We start from the raw sequence: 15,667 nt of genomic DNA, 5'->3' as shown, positions 1-15,667 counted from the left end.
CCTTGGTTCTCTCCAGAACTCACCCACTCTCCACCTCACGGAGCCTCTGCTGGGGCCTGTCAACCCCATGCAGTCACAGAAGAGGGTATGGCCCAGCATCCTAAGAGCTTCCAGTGCCCACTGCCCACTCTGGAGAGCCAAACTGTGGCTCCTCCTGGCCCAGACAGTCTGATTTCAGGGAAATTGACCAAATTAATTTGACACCTAATGTTGCTACAGCCAGAGAAGCACAGCAAGTAGAAGCACAGAGAGGGAAGTAAGATTTTTCTCCAACGGCCTTGGAACACCTCTCCACTCCTTGCAAGCTTAGAAAGCACACATTCCTTTTCTTTTTTATTTTTTATTGAGGTGTAGTTGACATATGACATTATATTAACACAGATTCCTTTTCATCAGAAGCTTAAGTCAATATGGTTTGCAACAGCTCCCTTGCAGTGGAGAGGTGTGATTTGTTTGGAACTGGTATTGTAGAATTCCCATTCTCCTAGTCTTCTCAGGGTTCTGCCATCGTCATCTCCCCCATCCCCATCTCCCATGTGCCCAATGGCAGAATTCAAGTGGGACAGTCCCCTATCTTCTCCTCTGATCCCGCCTCCATGCCTGCCATGGTGTCAATCACCATTCTAGCTCCCTTCCCTGACAGCAGTTCTCTACCAGTTGCCTTGGCAAGATTGCAGCTAAAAAGCCATAGTAGGCCAGAGTAGCGACCTAACTTCCTACAGCAAATCCACCATCAGGGACAACAGCCTTAGCAGAGCAAGATCTGGGAGGAGTGAAGGGGAGGGATAAGGAGAGGTAGCCGAGAAATCCAAGAGAAAGGATCAGCCACAACCTTCAGATAATGAGAGCAGGCTAGCCTTCTCTCCAGGGAGCAGTGGGACCCTTGTGGAGAAAAAAGGCTAGTGGAGACCACAGGTAACATAAGGTATGGATGGATGCCCCACGTGTGCAATTGAACATATATTTGCCCACACTTGCTCCTGAGTCAGCCTGCAAATAGACATGCTCCTAATGTATACATCCCATGCACGCACCTGCACACACGCACCCCTACACATAGGCCTGCACACACAAGGGCTCACTCACAAACACCCACCACAAATCTGCACGCTCAAACTCAATCATACATAAACACACATCTTTTGCATATATATCTTCACTCATGCACATATACACACACCGTGGGGCACCGGTCCACACATGCATATACAAATTTACTTCCTCCTCCATACATACTATACATACACATATGTACATACTCACACATAGGGCTGCTGATTCTCACATGGCCTGTGCACATCTGCCTACATGTGAGCACTGACATACTCACTTATGCTTCCCTGCACTCATACCAGCAAATAATCTGTACTTGCTTGTGCACAACCACACACATGCCTGCAAATATATACATAAACCCTTGCACCCCTGTAGAGACACCCTTAGCCCTGGTCCTGGGGTGTGGATGGTGCTGCCCTCTGTTGGAGACAGCGGATAAGCTCCTTCCGGTTATCTAGAATGGTGTCAAAGCTCTCCTGCAGACGGGCCTGCTGGTCAACCAACTGGTGCTGCAGGCCCCGGATCCACTGGAGCAGGGCCAGGCGACGGTACATCACCAAGTGCACATGGTGCTTTTCCTTCTCCTGCTCTTTATAGCGCTCTTGAGCCTGCAGCTGCTGTACGGCCTGGGCCACTGAGGGCAGAAGGGGAGCTGGAGGGCCAGGGCTGGGAGGGGTCCCACAGGCAGGCTCAGGGCTGCGGCTAGGGCTGTCAATGCTCAGGGAGCTGCTGGCATAGCCGTTGTCCTCCAGAGGGGAGCAGACTGTGCTGGCATCACCCATCTTCTCAGGTCCAGCTCCAGGGATCTCTGCCCCCTCTGGTGGGCTGCGGACCTCCCCCTCAGGGAGTCCAGGATCGTGGAAGGCCTGGTTGTCAGAGGGCAACTCAGAGAAGCTCCTCATCAGTATGGGTTCCACTTGGCCTGGCATCCCATGCCAATTCTCATTGGTATCTTTGGCACTTGCCATGAAGTTGGAGTTGCTGTCTGGTTGAAGTTCGGGCTGACATACTCCAGGAGGCGGGTCCCCCAGGAACTGACCCCCTTCAGCTACCCCTGTCTGGATGGCAAACATCTGGTCTGTCAAAGGGAAGCAGAGAATGAGTCAGAGCAGGACAGGGTGCGGTGCCTGAAGTCGAGGCAGCCTAGCAGCAGGGACAAGGCTGCTCCTTTCCCTTGGCTCTGGTAACGCCTCCCTTGGTGGTTTTCCCTCTTCCCTCTCTGACTGCTGATTCTCAGTCTCCTCACAGGGTTTTCCCTCAGCCCTGAGTCAGGCTGTCCTCTGATCTCTCTGCCTCTAGTTAAAACTGTACATTTGTCATGGCTCCCTCCCTAACCTCCTGCTAACCCTCTTCCCGGCCTGTGAGGCCGTGCTTCATCTGGCCCCTGCTCACTGCTCCAGACTAGCCTCTTGCCTCCACACTGCTCAGAGATCTCCAGACACACCATTATTCTCCTCATACAACTCCCTGGGCCTATAATATCCTTCCTCTCCCCTTCCCTCCAAGCTCTTCCCTTCTGCACCCAGCAGAAATTCCTCTTCATACTTCAAAACGCAGCTCTAGTACACCCACTTCCCTGAAGCCATCCTGATATCATCCCCACTGCCCCTATATACACAAACACACACAGTTAATAACTATGCCTTCCGCAGGATCCCCACTGCCCTGGGTACATGCTGTCTTATTCATGTTTGTTTCTTGTCCCCGGCACACAGTTTATGATCAATAAATGTCTATTCAGCTTTTTTGTGTTTTTGTTTTCTATCTTGTCATAGCAGCTTACTGGCTCCCTAGCTAGACATGGAATTCCTCTATATACCCTCCATCATATTCAGGAGCCAGCACAGAACGTGGCACTAAGCAGGCATCAGCACATCCTTGCTGAGTGAGGAAGTGAATGGGGGAGGAGGACTGCAGTGGGATATCTATGCTCAGGGAGACGGGCCAAGAGTAGCAGAGGCTACTGCTGACTGCCCAGGGCTGGAAGAGCTGGGTTGGGTTCCCTCCTCTGCCCAGTGAGGAAGCCCTTCTCCCACTGACAAGCCTCTCTTCTGACCTTGCCCCTTCCCTCCATGTCTAGTACTATCCCGGGTCCCTGCCTCTAGCTTGCTCCATCCTGAGGCCCTAGAGAGAGAACACACCACATTATTCTTTCCTCCCCAATAACCGACTTCTCCCAAAATTAGGGTTTAAATTGACAAGAAGTTCCTACTGACCACAAATTACTAGGATTAGAAAAACTGGGGATCAGTAAGAGTGAGGGAGAGTGTAAGTGGAGGTGGCAGAGACCCTCCCCACATCCAGTAGTGGGAAGAAGTCCTGGGGGCAATGGTGTAGGTCCCTTCGTAACCTACAGACTCCATCACGCTAAGCAAGGTGTCTGGAGAGCGTCCCCGCCCAAATGTTTTCTATTTTCTAAATTTGGGCGGGGCCGTGAAGGCAGTTGGAATGAGGTGGGGGTCTTGCTAAGGACCTAGGGGTTCTCGGAGACGGTAAAATGGGAACCGAGACACCCCAGGATCAGGCTTCTCTCTAAGCTAATCCGCAATTTGTGTGTGGGAGAGCGCTCTGTAAGGATGGGGGGAGGCGGCCTCCCTTCCTGCCTAGCCCTGCGGGAGAGGGAGACTACCCCCAGGAGACACAGGATACTGACCGTCCATCCCTGATCTCTCCAAAAGAGGCAGCTGGGCAGAAGCTGTGACCCCCGCCCCCTACTGGGGTCCAAACCCTCCCCCTCCGGGCCCCGACTCACGGCCTGGAGGCGCCGCCCCGCCCGGCTGGCTCTGGTTCCGAGGGCCCCGCGGCGGGAGCTCTTCCCTTGGGGCTGGGCGGAGTGGGGGGGCGGTAGAGGAATCCCTCGGCTTGGGCGTCCACGCGGGCCGGCGCGTGGGGTGTGGGATCCCGGGCCGTGCGCCCAGCACAAGCCGGGACTGCCGAGTCAGGCGGCGTCACCGCGGCGGGGCGGGGCAGCCTGGCCCACGTGTGCCGGTTCGGTTTTCCGCGGAGCCGCGCGCCTGCCCGGGCGTCGGAATCGCCTCCCCCGCCTCCGGCAGCATGGACCTAGGCCTTGCAGGTCCTGTTTAATTCCCTAACTGCATTTACTGGGCCCCTCCGATCGGTTTTCCTCACTGCAGATACAGTGACATTTTCAGAATGAAAATCTGATCATGTCATCACCCTCCGGCCTAAAACCCTTCAGTGGCTTCCGCATTGCAGGGTAAATCCTTAAGGCTGAAGCCCCAGGGCTCTGAGCATCCTGCTCTCTCTCCAGCTTCAGCCTTTGCCCTTCAGTCTCTGGAACTGGGTCTCACGCTCCTTTCTGCCACACTGTTGCCTCTGCCTAAAATTCTCTTCCCCCTCTCATATTTAAGATCTCTTTTCAGATAAACCTTCTCTGACCTCCTAGGCCGGATTAGTTCCCCCTTTTATATTATCCCAGGGCATTTTGATCCTTTTCTTGACAGCATCTATCACAATTTGAAGTTATGTGTTCATTTTGTGCTTATTTAATTAAAGTCACTTACTGAACAGAGTACTTGCTGACTCTTACGATAAAACCCAAAAGCACTGGCTGCTGTTAGGGAGAGGCAGCCCCAGAAAGAAGTCTGGGACAAGTTTAGCCTTTAGGGCACGTGAGCTTCCAGGAGGTCCCTTCCTACCCCCCAGCTTTACTGAGTAAACCAAGCAATTGGCTATACCTTCCTCCTGCTACCCCCTCCATGCCACCAATTAAAAACAAACAAAACAAAACTCATATGGATTCATCTTTGAATCATAATACATTAAAAATCCCCTTGTCTTTCCCGCCTCCCTTTCTTTTGCTTTTTTTGTTTTAAAAGAAGAATTTGAGTCTGATCTCCATAATGAGGCATCCTCTTCCATTTCCAACTTAATTCCAATTTACCATTCTGCAACCTAGAGATTAAATGGCAAATTAAATCACACCAACAAATCCTATATACAAAATAAGGGAAATGGAAGAGAAAAAAAAACATTTCATGATTACGACAACTCCTATTTTAAGAGGGAAAAGGCAGAAGTAACTCAAGCTTTGGACACTCCCCCAGCTAAAAATATATATGTGGAGACCTCAGCCCCATTTCTACATCAGGTCCTGAGGCCTAACTAGTCTCCCTTTTCCCTTATCCACTGCAAGTTCCCCTTACCTTCAGCTGGAGTTTTTTTCCTTATGAGATGACCCAAATCCTCACTTGTAAAGTCTCTGAGCTTTAGTGGTCGGCAGTGATAACAGGTCTTCCTATGTCATAAAGTCACAACAAAATCTCATTGTTTGTTTGGTGGGCCCTGAATAGCTCCTCCTCCTACTTCTCCTGTCTCTCCCAGCTCTAACTAGGTGGGTCATATGGAAGCCTGATGAATCTAGGAATAGGACTCCTACTCTAGGTGTCAGAGTCCTCTGGGACTTTTTGAAATAAAATTAAAGGAAGACAAAGCAGGGAAGATGTGAGCCTAGGGCTCTAACAATCACATTTCCTGCCAAACAGAAGTTAGTCTGTAGTAGGAGAAAATAGTGCTGACATACAGACACAGAAAGACAGAAGTCCTGGTGATGGTCCTGTCCCTGTTTCCTGAGGCCTTGGTATACCTTGCAACAAGGCCCTTATTTTGCGAAGCCTAACTTGAGTGGAATTTCTTTCACTGGCAATCAAAAGAATCTTGATTAATTCAAGAGCACAAGGTGGTCCCCTGGGTCCCACTGAGGTACCTCTCAGCGCTCATTAAGTAGTAGCAACTCTGTTTCCCCTTAATAGCCATTATCAGCCTACAACTGTGACCTCCTTTCTTCTATTCCTCTAGTATTATGAGGAGCCCAAAACGCAGTGGAATTGTCTCTGCATTCCCTGGTTAGAAACATTTCTCCCTAGATGCTAAAACCTCCTGAACCGAAGAATGTAGAATGTCAGAGACAGGAAGCAAACTCTCTGAGAAAGTCATTAGGTACAATCACATAACATGCCACACCTACCTCTACCTCTTCCTATGTATTCTGGTTACAAAAAACCCAAGAATTAGGGCTTCCCTGGTGGCGCAGTGGTTGACAGTCCGCCTGCCGATACAGGGGACACAGGTTCGTGCCCCGGTCCTGGAAGATCCCACATCCCACATGCCGCGGAGAGGCTGGGCCTGTGGGCCTGTGAGCTCATGGCCTCTGAGCCTGCGCGTCTGGAACCTGTGCTCTGCAACGGGAGAGGCCACAACGGTGAAAGGCCCGCGTACCGCAAAAAAAAAAAAACCAAACAGAAACCAAGAATTATATATTGATTGTTGATCTAAAACCTATATTATACTCAGCGTGCAATAACCTGACATAGCTGAGTCATCAGTTGGTCACTCCATTGTTCTATAAAGTTGATTATTTCTCAATAACATAAATAATACATTATTTATAAATAACATAATTATTTCTAAATAACGTAATACATAACATTATTTCTAAATAACATAATGACAGGTAAAGTGAATTCCAAGGGCATCAGAATGTAGCTTCTATTTTCTTAGGCAAGGATAAGCTTGGGTGGGATACTCTAGCACATATAATTAATGCAGTAACTGCTCAGACAGTGGTTCTGGCAGCTCCATGACTTTCAGAGAGCTGGGAGCCTGGAGAACAAAAACCCCCAGGAAAGCAGGGGCATCCATGACCACAGAAAAGCAGATATACAGATGTCTGTTACTCAGTCACCAGAGGCTTCCTCAGTAAGGATGCCAGGGAATCAAGTCACCCCAGGTGAAGGGGTGTCTGTGGCTGTGTCCACCCAGCTACATAGATTGCAGGGACTTAACTGGCAGGGACACAGAAATCACCAGAGATGGACAGTACCAGCCCGAACAGGGCTCTGCAGAAGGCCAGCCCATCATGAAGATCTAGCAGTGGGTAGTGAGTCGCTATCTTGGTGAGCAGACAGATGTCAGAGCCAAGACTGGCTAGCAGCGAGTAGCCAGATCCAGGCCCTAGGGCCCTGGGATGTCAGGCAAGGAGACAAGGGAGGCTGAGAGGAATTTCTACTTCAGGGAATAGGACCGGTATGAGTTCCTCTATAGGTGGATAATTTCTCAATGTCAGTACTCCCAGGAAAAAAGAGATGGCTAGGATCAAGGTGTTTTAATCTCAAGGACCTTGCCCCTTTCCATTCATTTATTCACATTCAGGACACAGTTACACAGGGCTACTTTGTGCCAGGTAATGTGCTGAGGATTAAGCGCAGAATCAGAATTGGTGGTGGCCTTGGAGAGCTCTCTGTTTAGAAAGGGAAATAGAAAAGAGTGGGCTGTACAACGTGATAGGTCCTACAACAGAGCTAGAAGGCAAAAGTAATGAGCCCAAAAGAAGGGAAGGAAAAGGCTTCACAGAGGTGATATTTGAGCCAGGTTTTGAAGGATGAATAGAAGCTCACCAAGAGAAAGCAGAAGGCAGAGGAAACTGTATGCAGTGTGCATGTTCAGATAACACAGAGGAGGCCAGTGTACCTGGAGCTTGGGAGGAAATGGAGATGGGAGATGAGACTGGAAGATAAAGTTGGCCCAGTTGTGAAAGGCCTTGACCAGCATTCCAAGGAGCTTGGGCTTCATCCTGTGAATGGCAGGGAAATAACTGAGGAAGCCCCCAAAGATTCCACATCAAAACAAAGCACAGGCATCTAATCCTGGGGGACAAGCTACATTGTGACCTGCTTTCTTCTCTTTTCCTGAGCTTATATCATGTCAACTTCCCACATAGCTTTGGGAACTTGGACAAATCAAAGCATTTTTAACCCTTTTAGGTTAAATAAAGATAATATGCCTTGAACATTGTTAAATAACATTAAAATTGTGAACAGTTACTTGGGCTCCTAAGGCCAGGCAGAGCCCTGGAGGACCTTTGAAGTACCTGAGAGCCCTTAAGGCAGAAAAAAACCATTCTCCAGAATTAGCTCAGCTCAGGAAAGGAAGGCCTAGGAAGCTGGTGACCTAGTTGTTTTGTTCATCCATTTCTCTACCACCTCTTAAAGGTAAAGTGACACTCTAATCTATCCAGAAATTGATGTGTGATCACCTTAGGTAAGATGTGTCCCTTCTCCACCCCCAACATGGCTGTTTTCTCAGCTGTAAAATGAGGGGGTGGTACATCAGATCTGAAGTTTTACGACTTTTCTTTTTCTTAAGCCTTAGAATCATCCTTTTCCAACAAAATCTTTGTAATATACCCAGTTTGAGATCTCTCCTGCCCTGAACCATCCACCCTGAACAGCGCCTGAGGGGCCTCCCAGGAAGCTTTTAAAGCTCAGTGGGGCAGTTCCAAATGCACTGCTCCACATGAACCTAGGAGATGAATTTCTCTACCCAAGCCTCCCTGCATCCTCCCTCCTGACCCTGAAGGGAAAAAGGAGAAACTGATATGTGTTTTGGAGATGCCGGAAGCCTGAAAGGTAGTATAGACTTTCTCCCCAGTGCACCCAAATGGTAAATAGCCTCTCTTCCACCAGGAGCCCAGAGAGCCAAATCCAAGCTCCCAGAGCCCACAACAGAGTGGGGGAGAGAAGCCAATCTGAAGGGAGGATGAGAGAAGGGAGTGCCTGTTCCACCCCCTTCCTAGCAGCTGCCTCCATGGGCTCCATAATCCCCCCTGCCCTCTCCTCCACGCCACCCTCGGGCCGCCCACCTCTCCTCCACCCACCCATTCATCAGTAGGAGGGCACGCTATCAGCACAGCCTTTCAGGGACTGACAGGTCCTTTCTGGGTGCCCCCCACATGTAACCACTTAACCTCCAGCACAAAGGGCCAGGCTGAATGGGCTTGAAGCCGGTGGCTCGTGCGGAGGGGGAGGCCTCAATAGGATTTGGGGAGCTGGGTGTATAAACTGCTCTGCTCCAGCAGCCCTGAATGGAGGAGCTGGAGTCGGGGCATGTGCCGAGGGGAGGAGCCCGGCAGCTGCATCCCACCCCTGAACAATGATTTATTCATTCTTCTGGCACACACAGAGAAAACAGACTGGGGGAACGTGGCTCCACAAATCGCCCTCGGCCTCAGCTGATTCCCACGGCAATCAGGCAATCACCGTGCCCCGTCCACCCAGCCCCTCCCATTCTCCGTAAGGAAGTAGAGTACCTACACCATGGGAGGCCTTTAGTAGCCTGAATGCCAGGCAGGCATGTTCTTTGAATAGGCTCCACTCAAACTCAATCTCCCTCTCTGAAAGCTTCCTCGTCAGGTTTTCCTCATACCCATTTCACAGCCAGAGAAACTCTTGCAGGGAAAAAAAAAAAAAAAAAAGGTGGCACAGGACTGCCCCGGGGGAAGGGCTGAGAAAGAAGCAGGAAGTTGGAGAGCTTAGCCTAGAAATAACTGACTAGTAATGGGAATGCAATAAAGGCTTGCTGATAAGTTAATGGCATTCTCTAGCCACATCTGGCTCCAATTCCTGGAAGAACCTTCGGGAGAAATTTGGGGAGTAGGGAACAGAATGAAGGCAGGTAAGCAAAGATGCTAAAACCAGTAGACCAAAAAAAAAAAAAAATGTCGGGTGGGTGGTTTCAGGAAGCTAGATTGTGACAAGAATAAATTCGCTTTTGCCGTCTTACCTCCATACCTCATGTCATCAGATCCAGTTCACACAGAAAAATCATCATAATAAATAAAACTAGGGCTTCCCTGGTGGCGCAGTGGTTGAGAGTCTGCCTGCCGATGCAGGGGACACGGGTTCGTGCCCCGGTGCGGGAAGATCCCACATGCAGAGGAGCGGCTGGGCCTGTGAGCCATGGCCGCTGAGCCTGCGCGTCCGGAGCCTATGCTCCGCAACGGGGGAGGCCACAACAGTGAGAGGCCCGCGTACCGCAAAAAAATAAATAAATAAAAAATAAATAAAATAAAATAAAATAAAACTAAAAAATCAATAATGTTAGCAGAACAGGGAGAACCAGATTGAAGTGACCATCCTCAGACTGGCCCCTGGGCCTCCTATCCCCAAGCTCGTAATTGCCTTGTCACACGGAAAACAAATCTATTGTGGATGGTGAGTGTGGAGAGGTGGGAGATCCTGGGCAAGGAGGTTGCCCACTGAGGAGGGGGATGGGGTCCACATTAGGATGACAGATTGGCCTTGGCACTGGGGTGGGAGGGGGCCGTGTTGAGACTGACAAAACTAAGGCCTTGACAGTGTCCCAAAGTTTTCTTCCCTTAGGAGGGTGATCCCGCCTAATACTCAGTACTAGGGCTGGGAAATTGGAGGGGGCTGGGGGAAAGACCTCCAAGCCCACCCCACTGAGCCTCAGGAAGACGGGTTACTGTGCTGCTGCTGCCCTCTGGTGGACATAAGAAGGCAGCATGGACACCTCCAACGCTGGAAACAAATGCTGGAAACTGCAAAGGAGTCTCTGTCCTTTCCTGTCCTAAAGCCCTGGCCACCAGGACTAACACACTCATAGGCTGGATTCCCCAGGATGCAGGCTCAGACAGTTTAGGACTCCGGATACTTCCTAAGAAGTGCCCTTGGGATCAACGTCTGTGGAAGGGAGGGGAAAGGAGCTGAACTACCATACAGGTCCATGACAACCTCAGCCAACCCCCCAGGGAGCTCTGAAGTGACAATGGGCCCTTTAGAACTGTCCCCAAATGAGCTGAGGTGGCCAGGCCTTTACACTCCTGTCATCACTGGATGTGGGCTGTGCTGGAATGGGGCGTGAGCGTTGGGTAAGGGGTTCTCTGCAGCTGAGGCCGTCCCCTCCCTGAAGGCTGTCTGCAGCGGGGCCAGCAAAGCCTTCACTAAAGGGGATAGGGTGGTGCATCACAGGGTCTACCCCACATACCACGGATACTCATTAAACATGTGTTAAATGAATGGCAGGGTTAGATCATGCCTCAGGCTCCAGGCTCCACAGGACAGCCCACAAGGCTGTTATTCCAGCTGTTACACACTGACCTTTGGAAATGGTCAAGGAAGCCTTAATGCTCCAATTCATGGATTCATTCATTCAACAAGCACTCACTGAGATTTACTATGTGCTGGACCTGGAGGCAGACACTTTACAAATTTCTCAAATTTAATCCTCACAACTGTGGAGCTAGTATTAACTCAGATTATACAGATGAGATCAAGTTATTAAGTGGCTATCACAGTCCAATGGCACTGTGACAATGGGTGAGTGGGCCAGGCAGGGCTCAGTGACAAATGACACTCAAAATGGGACAAGTGCCCTTGCTGCTGCCAAAGATTCTTCAGGCCAGAAAGGGTCTTGGCTCTGTTCTGTAAGCGTGCATGTGTGTATGTAGAGAGAGGGCTCTCTGTATGCTTTCAGCCAGAACATTTCCTCTATTGCAGCCAAGAGTCATGCCTCCATAGCCTCCTGCTTTAGTTCCTTCCTAATAATGTTGCTGCCCAGAGGTAACAGAACCACAAGCTTTAAAAATTCCTGGTTGTAGCCACAGAGCGAGCTCCATCCCTGGATATTTAATGGACAGACAGCCCTTAATCCCCAGTGTTCTTTGGCCATAATATCATCACAAAGTTATGAAAGGGTAAGTTCTTCCCCTAGTGTCTAATTTCTATAACTGCTGTGATCATTTTGGGATGATAACATTGAAGGGACAAGAGGTGGACCAGGTCTCTGCTCTAGAAACCTCTCTGTACCCTGACACTCTCACTAACCCAGTGGATCTGTGGGAGGAGGTGAGGGTAGGAGAGCTAGAGAAAGCCATCGGCTGCTCTTCTGCTACAGCCCTGACATGTCCTCATTCTTGGCCAATTAAACCTTTCAGCACTCCCAGCCACCAATATAAAGATTTTAGTTTTCTCATTTAGACTGTAATCATAAAGAACTTGAAGGAAAAAGAGGGAGGGGGAAAGGTTGGATGTTATGGAGGGATTTTTGGGTCTGACTACAGAGACATAAAGTAATTTCAATACTCCTCACCCGCTCCCAACCATACACACACACACACACACACACACACACACACACACTCTCTCTCTCTCTCTCTCTCTCTCTCTCTCTCTCTCTCTCTCTCTCTCTCATATGTCTTTCCTCCTGGGCCCCCAGACCTAATTTTTCACATTTGGAAAACCCAGATGATTTTTGCCTGGGTCCATCTGGTTTTCCAAATAACCTGTCTTTTTGATAAATAACATGTTAGACAAGACAAAGAGAGGGGTGGGCAGTCAGCTTTTTTCCTTCCGCAGCCTCTGAGAAAAAGAGATGGGGACTGAAAAACCTACAGGACTCACTCCCAATCCTGCCCCTGCACCTTCCACCCCTTAGATTGGGCCCAGTGATTCTCCAGCCTGGAGCTGGAAGCTGCCTCCTCACCCCCACCTCTACCCCACCAGCCATCAAGAATACCAGACTGTGGTTCCTTCTAAAATGAAGGGAGGACTTCCCTGGTGGTCCAGTGGTTAAGAATCCACCTTCCAATGCAGGGGATGCGGGTTCAAGCCCTGGTTGGAGAACTAAGATCCCACATGCTGTGAAGCAACTAAGCCCGTGCGCTCTAGAGTCCTCGCACCACAACTAGAGAGAAGCCGCGTGCTGCAGTGAAGAGCCCAAGCGCTGCAACGAAAGATCCCATACGCCACAACTAGAGAGAAGCCCACATGCCCCAACAAAAGATCCCACATGCCTCAACTAACACCCGATGCAGCCAAAAGATAAATAAATAAAAAATAAAGAAAATAAATAAATTTTTTTTTTTTTTAAAAGAAGTCCATTTGAAAATAAAAGAGGGGAAGGCTCTGAAGCTTTGTGTAATGTGAATGGAGAACAGTGGATGATAGGAGGTTGGGAGGCACAACTATATCATGGAGGGTCTTGTAGTTTGAACTTAATCCTGAGTGCACTGGAAGACAGAAAGGTTTTGAGTGAGGGAGTGGCATCCTCCGATTTCATTATGCAAATATCGCCCTTTGGTTGCTGTGCACAGATTGGATGGAAAGGAAGCAAAAATAGGAGTGGGGAGATCTGGAGGCTACTGCCAACACCCTGGCAAGAAATTATGGAATCCTGGATTAGGGCATCGGCTACAGAGGTGATTCAAGATGCAATCTGGAAGTAGAAATAACAAGACTTAGAGATTGCTTGATTACGGGAGTAAGGAAGGAGGGGTCGAGGATGTTCTTTGGGTTTCCAGCCTGAGCGACTGGGTATGTGGAGGTACCTTTTAGTGAAATGGGAAACACAGGAGGAAGAGCACGTTTTTAGAGAAGGAACATCACATTTTTAAAGATGTCAAGTTTGAGATGCTTAGGAGACAAAAGGCCTTTGAGGAGTGGTCCACAAAACAGGATGCAGTTGTAATATTGGCAAATCCATATGCTTGCAGAGTAGTGTTGAACATAATGCATCCACATACATCTTCCAACAAGCCTCACAGCAATTCTGAGACAGGCATGAATGACTATCCTCATTTTACAGATATAAATGGAGGCTCTGAAAGGTGTGGTATTTTTCATTCACCCTTTACTGGGCAATTCCACATTCCAGACCATGTGCCAGGCAGTGAGTAGGACACAAAGGTAGAAGATATAATGCCATCTCAGGGATGATACAATCAGGGAGTACCATGACAGTATTCCTCCCAGAAATACTCTCCCCTATTCTGAGGTGTACAACCCTCGGGGCAGGAAGCCCCAAGAGATATTACATATATCTCTGGGAGATAAAACCCTGAAACACTCACATTGAGCCATTAGAGATTCTCAAAGTGGGGTAAAGTTTGTAGAGAGGCAGTTGAGAATTTGCACAGGAAGCTGAGTACCTTGTCTCTACAGCGCTTTGGTGAGTATAACCTGATGCTTTATGGAAGAGACTCTAGTATGGTTTGTGCAGCTGTGGACTGAATTGTTTAAATCAAGTAAATACCATGTGTCCCTACCCCAGCGTGTGGAACACAGAGGAGGTGAAAGGACTGACACCGAGCACCCTCGTCTCCCAGACTCACACGCTCTCATCCCTTCAAGCAGATAATTTCCAAGCTAGTGAAGCTGAGTCCCAGCAGGAGCCACAGCACAGGCCCTGGGCTTCAGTTTCACTAGAATGGAGCTGAAGAGGGAGGCTCAGTGCTCCGGGCACAGGTCATATGGTCAGGTCCCGACTCTCCACTTCAATCTTATTACCAAGGCTTAGCTTGCCTTCTGACAGCTACACTGACATGGGGAAAAGGGACCCAGAGCTTAAGACTCAACTTTTCTTTCTCCAAAGAGTGCTTTCTTTCTGGAGCCTAGAATAGAAACCCTTTGCTCCCTAGATTTCTCAGGCACTGATTTTCTTATCCTTAGTAGTCAATCCTAATACTTTTCTCCATCTCTCCCTGCCAAAAAAGGATATGGGAAAGCAAAGGGGGAGAAATATCCAGCCCTCTTCCCTAGTTCTCTATTGCCTAGCAAGGGCTGCCTAGCCTTGGCCACTGTTTAGAGAGCTCAAAGGGAGGGGCAATAATGCTCACCTCGGACCCACGGCTGCCAATCAAAGGGCTATAACAACAGGCACCATTTATGTAAACTCTCCTCACCTGCACTGAACCCAAACCACTTGGGTTTAGTGGTTAGTTAATACGATCAATTCACCAGAGTTGAGAAGACAGTGAGGGAGACAATGGCAGCAGCCTCTCACTCCAGGCCCAGAGGCCTCCCAAGAGACAGATACCCTGAAAACAAAATGCTCAACATTAGACAGGCTCTGACCTAAGAATGAGCATTCAATCTGGACAGCAAATCCTGCCTTCAAGGCATTGGGATTTATTGAAAAACTACAAACATATTAAAACATCTTTATATACATTTTCACCATTACAAGATTACAAATATACAAATGTAAATTCCATCAAAGTCAGCATCTTGCATATTACAAACAACTGTAGAAAACCTATATCCTAATTCCACCAGTTAAATTGGTATTCCTCATCTGCCAGTGAAAAACTGGCACAGTTCATCCAGCTTCCCAAGTCCAGCTCCTGACAGTGAAACCACAGTATTTACATGGAATGTTTTTCCAAAGCAGCAGTGACACTTGGTTCTGAGAGGAAAAAAAAAAAAATCTGTCTAAAACTCTGACAGCCTCATGGTAGTTCAGGGAAAATCGGGAGTGGTGGCAATCCTAACAATATTTTGATGAAACTCCATAATGATCTTTTCTCAAAATAAGTAATGAAGTATTAAACTGTCCTCTGCTCAGGCAATGTACTCAACCCAGTTTAATGCAATAAATAATGATTATATATAACTCTTCCAGTCAGAATGAGAAGGAAGGTCCTTGAGCAACAGTGCTTCAAATCGAAAATTTAGTCCTGAGAGAGCTCTCTGCCCCATGGAATATCTAATGTCGACGGACACTGGATGTAACCTTTTGTTTTTGTTTTTGTTTTTTTTGCGGTACGTGTGCCTCTCACTGTTGTGGCCTCTCCCGTTGCGGAGCACAGGCTCCGGACGCGCAGGCTCAGCGGCCATGGTTCACGGGCCCAGCCGCTCCGACGCGCAGGCTCAGCGGCCATGGTTCACGGGCCCAGCCGCTCCGCGGCATGTGGGATCTTCCCGGACCGGGGCACGAACCCGTGTCCCCTGCATCGGCAGGCGGACTCTCAACCACTGCGTCACCAAGGAAGCCTGGATGTAACCTTTTATCTTCA

The 15,667-nt window shown here is 49.0% G+C and overlaps 1 protein-coding gene across 1 annotated transcript; it reads right to left on the bottom strand.

Moving 5' to 3' along the window:
- Window positions 1-324: 324 nt before the first annotated feature.
- Window positions 325-4,254, bottom strand: C1H1orf216 (chromosome 1 C1orf216 homolog). Its single transcript, XM_059047309.2, has 2 exons — window positions 3,809-4,254; window positions 325-2,134 (listed from the first exon to the last, which is right to left on the bottom strand). Exon 2 carries the CDS (start codon window positions 2,127-2,129, stop codon window positions 1,440-1,442), a length of 690 nt encoding a protein of 229 aa, XP_058903292.1. The 5' UTR covers window positions 2,130-2,134; window positions 3,809-4,254; the 3' UTR covers window positions 325-1,439.
- Between the last annotated feature and the right edge of the window lie 11,413 nt (window positions 4,255-15,667).

This window comes from Kogia breviceps, chromosome 1 (genome assembly GCF_026419965.1).
Source record: "Kogia breviceps isolate mKogBre1 chromosome 1, mKogBre1 haplotype 1, whole genome shotgun sequence".
NCBI lineage: Eukaryota > Metazoa > Chordata > Mammalia > Artiodactyla > Physeteridae > Kogia > Kogia breviceps.
The sequence above is the reverse complement of the archived record's forward strand: the minus strand, read 5'-3'. Positions and strand labels throughout refer to the sequence as shown.